General features: G+C 31.9%; 2 protein-coding genes across 2 annotated transcripts in view; one reads left to right on the top strand and one right to left on the bottom strand.

The window, feature by feature from the left end:
* LOC133195432 (uncharacterized) overlaps positions 1-15,731 on the bottom strand; it is a 466,395-nt gene that overhangs the window by 427,670 nt on the left and 22,994 nt on the right. The gene's annotated exons all lie outside the window — the stretch shown is intronic.
* The window catches only part of LOC133195437 (uncharacterized), a 37,769-nt gene continuing 23,058 nt past the window's right edge, over positions 1,021-15,731 (top strand). Inside the window, exons 1-2 of the mRNA XM_061331279.1 lie at positions 1,021-1,084; positions 2,826-2,922. Of these exons, the coding sequence (XP_061187263.1) occupies positions 1,024-1,084; positions 2,826-2,922 (158 nt within the window). The 5' untranslated portion in view covers positions 1,021-1,023. The remainder of the gene's footprint in view (positions 1,085-2,825; positions 2,923-15,731) is intronic.

Genomic DNA, 15,731 nt, shown 5'->3' with positions numbered 1-15,731 from the left:
CTAGTGATATCGGTGTATCACTGAGGACAGTGACTACTGTGACGTCACCATCTTTCTAAGTACATCTCTGAGGACAGTAACTACAGTGACGTCACTGCCTTTATCAGTATATTTTTGAGGACAGATACATGTACTACGGTGACGTCACTGCCTTAATTATTGTTTCACTGAAGACTTTCTTTTAGTTTTGTGAGTATTTTAAGTATGTAAATAGCAAAAAACTTACCAGGAAGACATTTTCATGAAAAATATACATACGCGCAAGTCTGTGTGACTAACACTTGATGAAACATTCACAAACTGGAAAACATTCCTTATGTTTACATTTTAAATCTTTAAAATCAACATAATACACTCAATTTTCGATTTTGTTTGCTGTTATATATCTTTATTTTTCTAAAATATTTCCGTTGCGTCATTGTGACGTCACAATAACACATGTTTCTCCTTGTATATTTCTACGCGTAACTATACCCAAAATTCAAATCCATATCATAGTTAAAATAAAAACCAGAATTATTACACGTTGTTCAAATTCGCCTCGCCTTCCGTAGACTTTAACAACCCGTAATAGTTTTGTGTACAGTCAGTAACAAACCAAATAAATGTTAGGTTTTGTCTAAGACAAATAAACAGTTTACAAACCTAACGAGATCACTTACAATTACCCGCCTATTGCTGTCCAAATTCTGCTACTCACCGAACGCGTCCAAAGAAATATTGAAGGTAGGTACGTGACGTCCGTTACAAAATGACATTATAATCTTAAGTAAAACAAATGGTTCCTTTGGTACAACAGTGTTGTCACTGCCTTTATCTCGGAAAACAGACACTACATCTACGTCACTGTTACAGGACAGATGCTGATCTACTGTGACGTCACCTCCCCCTTGTGTGTAAATCGCTGATGACCAATATAGGGACGATGGTTTAGTAGGTAGATCTAACAGCGTCCGTTCTTATATCCGGGTCGCTACGATTCACCATGACTAGCTTTTGTTCATACATGATCAATTTATAGCCATGTACGACACGATGGAGTCACTTTTTCACGGAACATTGAGTTTGCTTTTAATATTATATGGTAAGTCTTTATCTAAGCATGTTTTATCAAAAACAAGAAATATGAATGTAATATTACATTGGTCGTATTTATATATATATAACACACTTTTCTATATCACACCCAAAATCAGCTAGAAACACCAATATCAGCCCGATATTCAGTTGACAACATTATAAACATTCATTGGTATGTTCATGAAAAAAAATCTTTCTCCCTCACAACAGTAAAATTATATATATTTTTATATTTTTCTTCAGATTATCTACGCGTGCAAAAACGTGACATGCTTGAATTTAATTATTTACATAGAATACAAATTTGTGAATAAAAGATGGAGATATCGTTGTTTATATTAAGTTAATATATGAAGGGTTCCTTTAATAAAAAACTAGTAATAATGTAATATATTTAAGAAAAATATGCATTTTTCCTATAATAAAATGAAATAGAAATATTAATAAAAAACAAATTCCAAGTTTAAATTAATGTTTGTACCAAAGAACTCACAATAAACATAGAAATACATTGACCATAGTGTGTAATCAATGAATGTTTACCTAAAAACTTCCGACTCATGAGAGCGGAAGTTACCGGAAATAATTACTATCGTACACACTTCAGTACAGTTCTTACACTTATATGACACACCTTGTGTTTCAATGTGAACGTTAAAACCTATATTCAGCTAAATACTATTTAACAAACCACTTCACAGCATTTATGTTTATTAATGACTTTTTCATTAGCTGAATTAAGGGCAAATCTGCTGATTTGATTTGAACACAATTTATTATGTAAAAAACAATAAAAAATGGATTAGGACATAAGTACAAAGTCTTTACCTTGACCTATTCAACCCTGTGTTTGCATCTTAATTTTATTTTATACTTTTTCTTCGTTTTAATTAAAATTTAGTCTATTTTACATTTATCAAAAAAATAAAAAATTCTGTTAGTAAAATTCATACGTGGAATTGGTCTCTTTCCAAAGTAGGAGAATTAAGAAAAATCAAAATAGAATATATGTATTGAAAAGTCTTAAAAATTATTTGTTAAAAAAACATTTAGCGTAGATTCTAGTTTTTAAAATTCATAATCCCCGGAACATATCTGGTGCTTCAATAGGGTTTTAAGTTTAAAGGAATGTAAATGATGAAATCTTCCAGCCTGGGCTGAACCATATAATGGGTTTAAAATTTTGAATACAAATATGCTGAACTAAAAAAAATCCTTCTCAGAAAAGCTAATACTTCATCAAATTATAAGCAACTGACTCTTTTAGTGCAATTTCTTTGCAACACATATGCACCTGTAAATTTCTATTTGTTGGTTTCAAATATATTTTGTTTTAGTATTTTGTCAAAATCATAGTAACTTAAGCATTTGAGTTTAGTCCCAATTATTTTTCTTTCCAAAAACATAGACTTTTCTTTAAGAAATCAGCACACGATCAGAAATGAAATTATGCGAAGTTGTTATTTAAGGAATTTTTGAACAACTAAATTTACAACTATTAAATGGATATTGGAATAAATTATATAACAACTTACAAATAAAAAAACAAAACAAATTAAAACAATCTATGATGAAAAGCAAAATATTAAGGAAATTCACAATTTTTCTGAACATTATAAATCAACAGTTTGTGAACCTCAGGGTTGCATATGTTCAAATATGTATTTGATAGTAATGTCGGTTATTTATTGATAGCAATACTGTATATATGTATTGATGTTTATGATGTATATGTATTGTGGTAGGAACGTACCTTCCGGAAGTAGAGAGCAGAGTCTTTGTCACGTACAACAGGGGTAGGACGGTTACCTATTCTTCCTACAGAAGGAGTCAATATAATCAGTGAGTACACATTACAATACAGGGGAGGCCGGTTATCTATATTTCATACAGAAGTTAATGTAATCAGTGAGTACACATTACAATGCAGGGGAGGTCGGTTACCTATATTTCATACAGAAGTCAGAATAATCATAAAGTAGCATTAAAATAATGGGCAGACAGTCACCTCTATTTTCAAAAAAAAAAAAAAAAAAAAAAAAAAAAAATCAGTTTAATCAATAAATATACATTACAAAAATGGGCTGGACGGTTACTTTTATTTCCCAAAGAAGACCGTATATTCAATAAGTACACACTAACATTATGGGCAGGACGGTTACCCGTATTTCCCACAGAAATCAGTATAATAAAAAGGTACACATTACAATAAAGGGGATAACGGTTCCATTTTCCTCATACAGACGTCAGTATAAGCAGTTATTACACATTACAATATACCTGTATTTCCCACAGAAGTCAGTTTAATAAATAAATATGAGTTTAATAAAAAAAAGTACACATTACAATACTGGGCAGAACAATTACCGCTTTCTGCTTCAGAAGTAACTATAATAATCATTTAACACAAATTACGTACGCATTACGGTGCACGGAACTATTTTGTCAAATAAATCAGCGTAAGGCCGAGCAAAATAAGCCTCAGTATCCAGATAGCATTGGTATCAGCATCTAAAAAACAATATTGCAGGGATCAGCATGAGCAAAGCAAAGAATAGAACTTGCATAGCCAGCATCGACCTACTTGAATCAGCATTGACCCTCTAGCATCGAAATATCGACCACTTTTTCAGTTAAACAAATTGAAAAAAGATCGAAAAATTTTATTAAGGTCTTCCGTTTTTACGGAAGACCTTATAGAAATTCTACTGTTTCTTATTAAGGTCTTCTGTTTCAGACGGAAGACCTTATAGTGATTCTACTGTTTATTAAGGTCTTCCGTTTCAGACGGAAGACCTTATAGTGATTCTACTGTTTATTATTAAGGTCTTCCGTCTTCACGGAAGACCTTATAGTGATTCTACTGTTTCTTATTATTATTAAGGTCTTCCGTCTTCACGAAAGACCTTATAGTGATTCTATTGTTTCTTATTAGGTCTTCCGTTTTCAACGGAAGACCTATAGTGATTCTACTGTTTCTTATTATTATTATTATTCTTATTTTTTTGACTTTCTAATTTTGTGCACGCGATTTCTCGAAGACTATTGGACGGATTTACATGAAATTTTCAGAAAAGATGTGTAGTAACATGAACTTGATTTATCTGAGAGATTTTTTGGAAAATCGCTTCCGGTGCCAAGTTACAGACCATTTTCTGAATTCAAAATGACATTTTGTCCGCGGATAATCTCAGGAACGGTAAAAGATATCAATGTGAAACTTTCAGGGATTATAGATCGTGATAGGTGCAAGCCGGGTCGCTACTTTTTGTTCGTCGTCGGCACTTCCGGTCGTCACAGGAAGTGATCAAAGAAATCGTAAAATTTCAACTTTGCTTTTCTAAGTCAATACTTATATCACATTATTGCATTCCTTTTGTAGTTTCGAAATATGTTTGTCCCACCGGAAACAAATACGTCAACTTCCGGTTATAAGAGAAAAACTACATAATTTGAGTATTTTTCTTTCCCATTAATATCCTTTGTAGATAAAGTATTTAAAATGAATTTTAATTATGTTATTTAGACTGCAAATATCTAGACTAACGTCAAATATCTTTGTAAAATTCACTTCCGGTCGCGTGTTTTCCTGTCCTCAAAATGAGAAGTTGTCTGAGCAAGATGTCGGAAACGGTGAGAGATTAAGACACCAAACTTATATGAGCAACAGACCTTAAGATGAAGGCAAAACCATTTGGGTTCAGAGCGTCAGCCGTCACTTCCGGTCGTCACAGGAAGTGATCAAAGAAATCGAAAATTTCAATTTTTCTTTTTTTTAAATTAAAAAATGCATCACTTTATGCATCTTTTTCGCAGATTCGAAAGATGTTGGTCCCACCGGAAACAAAAACGACAACTTCCGGTTATAAGAGAAAAACTACATAATTTGAGTATTTTACTTTCCCATCAATATTTTTTTCTAGATAAAGTATTTGAAATGGATTTCGGTCGTGACCGGAAGTGATGTAAAAAGTGAATGGTTAATGGTTAGCACGTTGGATTTTCACGCTGACGACCAGGGTTGAATCTCCAGAGTGTCTGAATTTCTTTAATCTCTTTTTCAGCTTGAATTTTCGTTTCTATTTTCAGAATCGGACGGAAGACCTCTCATTGCTCGCAATGAGTTTCTAGTTAAGGTCTTCCGTCTTCAGCGGAAGACATTCTTGTTATTCTTCGGTTTCTTTTCCACTGTTTTTCTTATTATTTTTTTTCTTACCGATTTTGTGCACGCAATTTCTCGAAAACGGTTTGCTCGATTTTTATGAAACCTTCAGGTCTGATAGAACATTAAAACATCTTGATACATATTTTTTTATTTTGATGACGTCACTTCCGGTCCGAAGATTTTTGCGATTTAGTGATTTTTGGAGGGTCAGTTTGTCCGCAGGTTTTCTAAGAAACCACTAATCACAGGAACGTGAAACTTTTAGTGAAGACAGAGCAATATATGTAGATCTGTAATACGTAGTTAACTTTCACTGGAAGTGCCACACGTCCACGCTCGCTATGGCCTGAAAAAAGTCGTATCGAAAGTTTGAAAATTTCGAACACTTTCTGTACGATATCTTTTTACTAGGAAATATTTTGTTAAAACATATATAACAAAATTTGTGCAGAATTGTAAGATCTTTTAAATGATATCTCGCAAAAAAAGGGCTGACCCCTAGAATAAGGAATCTAAAGGGGTCAAAATATTTTTCCTGATATCTCAAAAAGTATTTAGAACTTGTAATACTTCAAAGAAGCAAAAATATTCAACATGACAAGTAGCAGCTTGCGAGATCATCAAAATGCGTCGAATGATGTCACTTCCGGCCAAACAGGAAGTAGTAGGAAATAGCTTATTTTCACAGATATTGGTAGAGTGCTGCTATCCATGCAAGTTGACATGGGATGGGATTGGATAGGATTCAGGATTGGGGATTCACGATAGAAACATATAGTAGTTAATCCAACCCTATCCTATCCTGTCCTATCCTGTATCCTACAGCCTTCAGACTGGAGTAAATGTTAATTCCTATTTCAAAATAAATTACAGAAACGCAAAAGGACATAGAACGTTTACAAAAGAAATATTTATAAAATCACAAAAGAAAATAAACATATTTTTCCTGAACACATATTTATTCAATTACCTTCGAGTAATATGGCGTACGATCTAACCGTGAACGATCACCGGAAGAAGTTTCGCACGTAAACAAAGAAGAGATCGGACATCAAAAGATCGTATTTCTTCAGCATGTTTGGATGATTAACTCGATTCCTACTTGTGTTACAGTTCAATAACATGTTTCTCTGTTAAATGTGCTCTGTTTGTCTGGATAATTCCACTTGAACCGCCAGCGGCGGACTATAACAGATCATAATCGCAGTTGTTTGGTGCAAGACAATGTAAGTATACTACACAAATGTGTGCATGTTTATACATATCTCTCCCTTTAAGCAATGTTTTAATGACTTGAACTATTAAAATTTTATTCTATTGTAATATACACAGAAATCGGATGCGGTAAAAAGAGGTTGTGTAGAAAGGGGACGGGTAGGGGGGTTAAATACTTTGTCACATGATCAGATGTATTACACCTTTTTCAGTTTGTTATTGCTATATAATCATTTCCCTACTGTGGTTAAAAAATATTTTTTCTTATCTGATTGCAATTTAAAATAATTAAATGCAGAATCATCTTGATCATTTCTTATGCTACTGTCAGGTCTGGTACAATCACTAGATTTAGCTATGTAGCTTGAATTACCTCCATAGCTTTATTTACCTACCTGAAGTAGCTTTATTTAGCTACTAAATCAAACTTATTTCTTAAATAAGAATTTTTCCCAGAAAGTGCAGAAAATTGCACTTTGATGCAGTGATAATTTTCAACTTTGAACTCATCTGAAAACAATTCATGAAAAAAATCACTCTTGGAGATGTGTCTTTGTTTGCACAATTGCAATCAAAGTAGGTTTTGGGGCTATATACAACAGTTAATTTGTGACCTAACAGTTTAACTTAATTCTTAAGTGTAATAACAAAGAAAACCAGTTTTGGTTAACATGAGCACAATGTGAAGTAATCATACTTATCCAGCCTCATCGCGCACAAGGAGTGTACAGTTACTCAAACAATGGGAATACATATTTTCCTTAAAAGTGATCAAACGCAGCAATGTTAAAACTATCTCTGCTTTAGATTGCTTTTTAAATGATACCTAGAATAAATATTAGTAGACATTTTCTTGCGACTTTTTGTCTTTTTAAAATAAAAAGAAAAAATTGTGAAAAGTTGCCTTGAAATTGCTAAATAAAGCTACCTGAGGTAGGTAAATAAAGCCACGGTAGGTAATTTTAGCTATGTACCGTATATACTCGCCTATAAGTCGGTCCGCCTGTAAGTCGGTTGTATTTTTGAAGCTTATATTAGAGGGACTGGCCTTCTAAAATACCTTTCCTTTTATAACTCGCCTATAAGTCGGACATACAGTTTTGGACCAAAGTTTAACTCCCAAAAATCTGACTTATAGGCGAGTATATACGGTAGCTAAATGTACTGATTGTACTGGACCTGACTGGGTATAATAAGCTCACTCAGCACTTGCATGTACATTGTATGTATGACCTATTGTGAGTTGAACATAAAACATGTAACATAAATTAATCATTTATTGTTCTTCTTCATTCTAGAGAATGGTACCCAATTTTGCCTGCCCTCATCAGTCATCACAATATAAAGGATTTTACATTTAGAAGTAGGTATGAATAGATTTTTTTTTTGTTTATGTATGTATCATTAAAATACATATAAATCATTATCTAAGTTGAGATGAAGTGTCTGCAGATTTTATGAATAAGTGATTTTCTTCTTTTTAAAATGTTGAAAGTAAAACTTAAATTAATATATAATTGTTCTGGTCATCAAGGTCATGTTATATGTATTTTCATTTTTTTATATTCAAATTTCGAGCAAAAAATGAAAAGAAATTAACAAACAACATATTAAATAGATTAATACAAGCAGAAAATAGAGAGAGAAAAACATCCAAACATGTACTCGTACTAGTTAGCAAGTCGACGAGATGAAATGAATTATAATCTACAAGTAAATTATGTAAATTATGATTGTTTAATTAAGATATGAGTTATGACTATGAAGTTGAGTATAGGATTTGATTTTGCTTGATTTCTTTAAAATTAATGCATTACTCTGGGAGAGAAAAAGCTGAAATTAAGACAACTGTACTTGAAATGAGAAAGAAAATCACAATCAAACACAGTTTTAATGTATAATGTATATGACAAAATTTACAATCTACATGCACGTAATGGTGTGTGTTTTTTTTCTTCAGGACAATCCTGCAAAATATGCAGCTGTACAAATTGCACTTCATCTCATCTGCTGCTGGAATAAATAATGAAAGATTTTCAAATCAGTGTCCAAGAGCCCCCTAGAGTCTGAAATGAAGGTGTTCTTTATTAAGGAGATCAGTGTGTGATGTATTTGTTTTCTGTGCTTTGATGACATTTGTGAAACTGTTCGGTTACTTTTTTTTTTTTTTTTTTTTTTTTTTTTAATTCATAGATTTTATTTGTGCTTTCACATATACAGACTATACAATATATTAGTTAACATTCAATACATACTTTCATTTCTACTGCCTGATACTTCATATTAAATATAATTTCTTTGTAGTAAATATATGTTGCATTTCAAAATCACATTAAAATTGTATATGACATATTGTACATTTTAATGAATATTCACTGTGAAAGCTTTATATACAGAGATAAAATTAAAGAAAGGAAAAAGGGGGTGAAAGGGTGCAAAAAAGTGAGGTGGGGGGAACAGTATTAAGTATTTTAACATACTTGTACATTTGTATATAAACTTGAGAAAAATAAATACATTATATCATATCACAAATAATTTTCCAATATTTTTCATATTCTGAAAATTTACAGTTTCTTAAAAGTATAACTTTTTCGACTAATATTCTATCCACAATATTTTTTTCTAGCATTGAGATGCTTAGTTTAGGCACATTTTTAAACCTACTAGCAAAAATAAATTGCTTAACAGTAAGTATTAATATATTGTGTAGTCTAAACATGTTTTTGTTGTTGAATTTGCCAAAAAGTATATCCTTTCTATCAAAATTAATGGTAAAATGAAACTTATTTATAAACCATTCCTCAATGTGACACCATATTTTTTTAACGCAGAAACACTCAAAAAATAAGTGTTCAATCGTTTCGACATCTTGTTTACAAAAGGAACATACAGGTGAATCAATTAGTTTGAGATTGTAAAGGTATTTATTTGTTGCAATAATCCTATGCAGAATTTGAAATTGCATCCACTGAAATTTTGCTTCTTTTGTTACTTTAAAAGGAAGTTCAAATATTTTATTCCAGTCTATATCGCCAAAAAATATTCCATTATTTTCCCATTTTTCTAGTGCCTTAATTGCTTCCTTTTTCTTCTTAATGAGTAAACTATACATGTCTTTACAGCCTTTTGTACTTTTATAAAAAATATAAAGTGAATTAGGGATAAAAGGTCCAGTTTCTCTTTTTTCAATATCAATACTTTTCAATGTTTTTAAAACAGCTACTTTTAAACCTGCATATTCTACAAAATTTGTTTTTACGTTAAGATTTGTGAGGTACTCAAGGCTTACAAATTTTCCTTCAGAGTCAAACAGATCTCTTACAAAAACAAAGCCTGCATCGAAATAACTTTTCAAAAATATGGATGAGTTGTTCATTTTAATTCTTGAATTAAACCATATATGTTCATGAAGAATTTGCATATTATTTTGACCAGAGTCAATGATCTTTACCCAATTAAGTAAAACCTCTTTCCAAAACTTGTTACTTATTTTATTACACATATTAACAGTAGAGTCTAAACCTCTTACCCATAGAGATTCAACTTTTATTCCTAATTCTGATTCAAGAAGTTTTAGCCATTTTGTATCTGAGTTAATTAGTCTTCGGATCCATGTTGATTTTAATGCACATAGAAAATCTACATATTCAATCATTTTCAACCCCCCATTTCTATAATCTTGAATCATAACATTTTTCTTAACCTTATGAATTTTACTTCCCCATAAAAAGTAGTACAGGTCTTTCTCAAATTCATCTAGGAGTTCCTTATAAGGGTTCGGAATAGTCAATATCAAATGGTTCATTTTTGGTATAATCAGGGATTTAATCACTGCTAATCTACCAACTGGAGTAAGTTTTCTTAACTGCCATTGTTTTATCAACTGCTTTATTTCATTTAATTTTGAGGGGTAATTCAGATCAACCATTTCATCTAAATTAATAGAAAATTTTACACCAAGAAGATCAAAAGTAGAATTATTCCAATCTAACTTCCATCTCGAGTGATGAAAAACTTCTTTGGAAAATTTTTTACTGCCAATCCAAACCATTTTAGTTTTAGTGAAATTAATTTTCAGACCAGATATAAGTGCAAAATAGTCAAGTTCTCTTAATATACCATCCATAGACTGTGGTGATCCATCAGATATAATTGAAGTATCATCAGCATATTGTGAAAGTTTATATTCCTCCCCATCAATTATAATTCCTTTTATGTCTTTATTATTTCGAATCAGAATCCCAAGAACTTCAGCACAAATTAGAAAAAGATATGGGGAAATTGGGTCCCCCTGTCTACATCCCCTCTGAGGGAACAGGTAGTCAGAAGAAATTCCATTCTGTATTACACATGATTTGATTCCATTATAAAAAGTTTGAATCCAATTTTTAATTGACTTCCCAAAATTAAAAAAGTCTAATGTTTGGTATATAAACTTCCATGATATAGTGTCAAAAGCTTTTTCAAAATCAATTAACATTAATAAGCCTGGAATCTGCTTTTGTTCTGTGTAATGCATTAAATCATAAACCAGTCTAATATTTTCACCTATGAATCTTCCCTTTAAAAAGCCAGTTTGGTCCTTATTTATTATTTTATTCAATACGGTTTTCAATCGTTCAGCAATACAGCCTGAGGCTATTTTATAAATCACATTCAACAAACTGATTGGGCGCCAGTTTTTTAAGAATTGTTTTTGTTTTCCTGGTTTTGGTAGGCAAGTTATTATGCCTAACTTATTTGATTCAGTAAAGTATGATAATTCATATGAGTTGTTTATTGCTCTTGTAATAAAGGCACCTATATCCTGCCAAAAGAATTTGAAAAATTCGCAAGTAAAACCATCTGGTCCAGGACTTTTCTCATTTTTCATATTTTTCAAATAATTAAGGACTTCAGAATTGGTCAATGGGCCTTCAAGACTTTCTGATTCTTTTTTATTTAATTTTGGGACATCATATATTTTTAATATGTCATGAATACTTCCAGAATCCACATTCTCCCTACTTTTATAAAGATTTTCATAGAACATTTTAACTTCATTCAAAATATCAAATTGGTTAAAAATAATTGTTCCATCCTCCTTTTCAATTTTAGGTATAACTTTACTCTGATAGTTTCTTGACTCTAGACTGGTAAAATATTTTGAAGGTTTTTCTCCTTCTTCTATCCATTTTACTTTTGACCTAATACATTGACCCTTAAATTTGATTTTTCTAATGTTCTCTAATTCTTCATGTTTATTTTCTAGTTCTTCAGTAGATTCTTGGGTCAAGTTCTGTTCCAATTTTAAGATTTCTTTTTCTAATCGCAATTCTTGTTCAGCTATTTTCTTTTTCTTATAAGTTGAAAAAGAAATTGATTTTCCTCTTATTTCCATCAGTAATGTATCTAAAAACAGTTGATCACTTATAGTAAATTGAATTGTATCAGTTTCAATAGAGTCAATATTATCAAAATTATAGACAGGGCAGGCATATTGTAATTTAATATTTTTAATTTTTTCTTTTATGAGATTTACATATTCTTTATCAGCAAGTAAAGAATTATTTAATTTCCAAAACCCTCTCCCTTTAAGAAATTCATCTGTTTTAACACCCATGACAACTGGACAGTGATCTGAACGATAACTATTTTCAAATTTTACGTAAGGGGCCAAATTGAGTAATGATTCTGATATTAGGAAATAATCAAGTCTTGCTTGTTTTATTGGATTTTTTCTTCTCCAGGTAAATCTTTTTAAATTTGGACTATTTTCACGGAAAATATCTTTTAAATTTAGTGTCTCCATCATCTTCAAGACTTCCATTCTTGATTTCAGGTTATTTAGGTTTTTATAATTCATAGAATCCAGATCCTTATCTAAAATCAAATTAAAATCACCACCTATAATCACATATTGTGATGAGTAGTAATCTTGAATCATGTTTAAAAGATTTGTATAAAAGGTTGGTGTATCTAAATTTGGTCCATATATATTTACTAACAAAAAAGGAAGATTGTCTATGGTTACATCTAGAATGAGATAATTGCCATTGTCATCTTTATATTCGTTAACTAATGTCATATCACAATTATTATTAATGAGGATAGCTACTCCTCGTGAATTTGATTTGTACGAACTAAAAAAAGCCTTATATCCCCATAATATTTTAATTATGCTTTCATCTTTTTCAACAAAGTGTGTATCTTGAAGAAAATACACATTTAATTTTTTTCCTTTTAAAATTTTGAAGACATCCCTCCTTTTATTCATATCCCCTAATCCTTGGCAATTTAATGTAAGTATTTTTAGGAAGTTTTCATGTGGATTGTCATCCATTCCAAAGTGGATGCTTAGCAAAATTTACTGTTCCCCAACAGCAAGAAAAAAAAGAGTTGATAAAAAAGTTCAAATCTATATACAATACAAAGAAGTAGTTGAGCTCAAACACGCCTACTGTCATTTCAAAAATATGCAAACTTTACCAAAAACCTAACTTTATGCTAACCTTAAAAAAAAGAATTGTTAAAATTATAGAAAAGTAGTTTCGGTTGGGAGGAAACCTATATACTCAATTCCTTTCCTGTTCGGTTTTTTTTTCCAGTTTGTTGTAATTACCATGTTTGTTATATCTATTAACGGAATATGTCTGCAATGTAATTACAACAAATATTTATCCATACCATATTTTTATACTATACACTAGATTAAAATTGAAATTATGCACATAGATCCGCCCTGTGTTGAGTGATAAGGTAGAAAATTGATCGAAACTTACAAGTAAACACGATCCATGTTGCACGATTTCTACACCGGAAATCAAGACTTTAAAAATAATCCAAAATTGCGATGTATAAACTAGCAAATTCCGGAAAATATCAAACACAAACTTAAATAAATATATACATGCAGCATGAATATAACCCTATGAAAAACTACTGAAATAAATATTTTAGGCATTACAAATTTGCCATGAAAGTAAAAAAAAATGTACACAACTGTTAACTGTGAGTTACTATTAATATATATTTAACCTGTGACTGTTCATGATTTTGATTTTATCAAACACAAACTTAAATAAATATATACATGCAGCATGAATATAACCCTATGAAAAACTACTGAAATAAATATTTTAGGCATTACAAATTTGCCATGAAAGTTAAAAAAAAATGTACACAACTGTTAACTGTGAGTTAACTGTGAGTTACTATTAATATATATTTAACCTGTGAATGTTCATGATTTTGATTTTAGCGTCAGACGGGGACTGGCATATTTCTTGCTGCACTTAACCCAACCTCGTTGATATGTGTGAAACGTCTGGGTCCGATTTTACTACCACACCACCGCGAGACGACCACCAGTGCGTTATTTATATCATTATCAGCGAGTGCTTTGAGTAACATTCTCCCGGCTCCGTGCTCGCCGTCATCTTCAGATCCCTCATGCGCTGTTCCATCACTAGTGGAAAATCGGAACGCATATATATTGTGACTTGCACTGGCAGTGTTTTCTGTACGCATAACTTCCACAAGCGATCGCCTCACCTGTTTATAGGAATCTACTGGCGTTGAATGGGCAGCAAACCGGTTTCCATTATCTTCTGTGGTCTTCCCCGTACTGATCGCGATCTTTACCTCTTCTCCACTGATGATCTCATCGGCCATAGGTCGGCTACCAATTTTATCTCTATACACAGATTTGCTTTGTGTGAAAATGAGTTTTTGACCCTTCAACACGGTCTCGATGTTACGGTCCGCGTATTGTTTCTGTACATCATATAGGTGTTTCCTTTTTTCTCTGATTTCTTCCGGTTGATGTTGGGACACTCTTATTGGTGACTGCTTATCCTTAAGAATTTTAATGTGCCTCATTACGATATCTTTGTGTGATTTGTTCGCAAATTGAACACAAATTGGCCTAGGATATTTTCGTTGTTTATCGTACTCACCCATTCTGAACAATTTATAGATCTGTAGGTTATCCACAGTCTCTGCTGGTATCTCCATCTCTGCAGTGAACACGTTGCTAATGATCTTGGCAAGGTTTTCTGGATTTTTAATCTCGGGCGCCTTTTCATCTACTCCACTCACTATGATATTATCTTCCATTGCTCTAGTTTTAAGCTCTAGAATTTGCTCACTTTGAGTCTTTACACAATACTCCAGTCGAACTATGTAATCCTTCATTCGGCTAAGTTCTCTTTCCATCTTCTTCTGTTTTTCATGCAGCTCAGTGGTTATATATATCGTATCGTTCGCTTGTTCTTGTACACTTTCTAATCTCTCCTGAATGCCATGTTTTCCTCTGATATCCTTTGTGACTTCATCAAGATGGCGACCTTGCCCATCTATCCTTAGTAACAGGTTGGCCAGAGTGTTTTGAATATTATTTATACCATGCATAACATCTCTCATATGAAAGTCTCCAGTTTTTTCCGAAATCTCCCCATCGCTAGTATGAGTGTCCATATCATCAAGCCCTCTCTTTTTTGATTGATTTAACTGGCTAGCCATGCTTGTAACGGTCAAACGTTTAAAGACACAGTATGAATATCGCTCACCGGTGCTCACAAACAAATATGTTCACAACTTTTGTGCCTTCAAATTCCCGAGCCTATTTCGTTTGTTTTTCGTTTAAAACTCACTCCAACACACTTTAAAACATATTACATACAAGCAACACTTTTTTCAACACACAAATTAATAAATTTCCAGGTTTTTGGCTCAACTTTTGCTGCCGATAAAAATTAACGTCCTACATGTCGGGCATGCGCAAACCCTTCCTGTTCGGTTACTTTATGACCATCTCTCTGACAACTACTTTGACATTTGAAATGCAATTTGAGCGACAGACAAGCAGACCAAATAATATGCATGTAAAACATTATACAACTGTAAGAAGATATTGATAAACTTCAATTTAAACAAACTAGATGTACATGCATCTTTGAGCTTCGCATTGAAATACATGTATACTTTACATGGACACTTTTAATGAATTTGTCTCTTGATAAGGAACATTCGATTGTTATACATTGTAAATATAAATTGTAGATAATATGTATTTGGTCCAATATATATAATTATATTTATATTCACTGAAAAAAGGAATTACCCTGAATAAATATTGTGAACTTGGTCAATTATTTTTGTTCCTCATTTAGACACTGAATAACATTCCAGATCAAATGTCAGGGTCAAAAACAAGATTTACTTAAATTTGGGTTATAAATACTGTAACAACTGTGGACTCTTATGCATGTTTTATAAGATCTAAGGA

This window comes from Saccostrea echinata, unplaced genomic scaffold (genome assembly GCF_033153115.1).
Source record: "Saccostrea echinata isolate AGI-Se365-2 ecotype Australia unplaced genomic scaffold, CSIRO_AGI_Sech_v1 ptg000029l, whole genome shotgun sequence".
In the NCBI taxonomy this organism is placed as follows: Eukaryota; Metazoa; Mollusca; class Bivalvia; order Ostreida; family Ostreidae; genus Saccostrea; species Saccostrea echinata.
The sequence above is the reverse complement of the archived record's forward strand: the minus strand, read 5'-3'. Positions and strand labels throughout refer to the sequence as shown.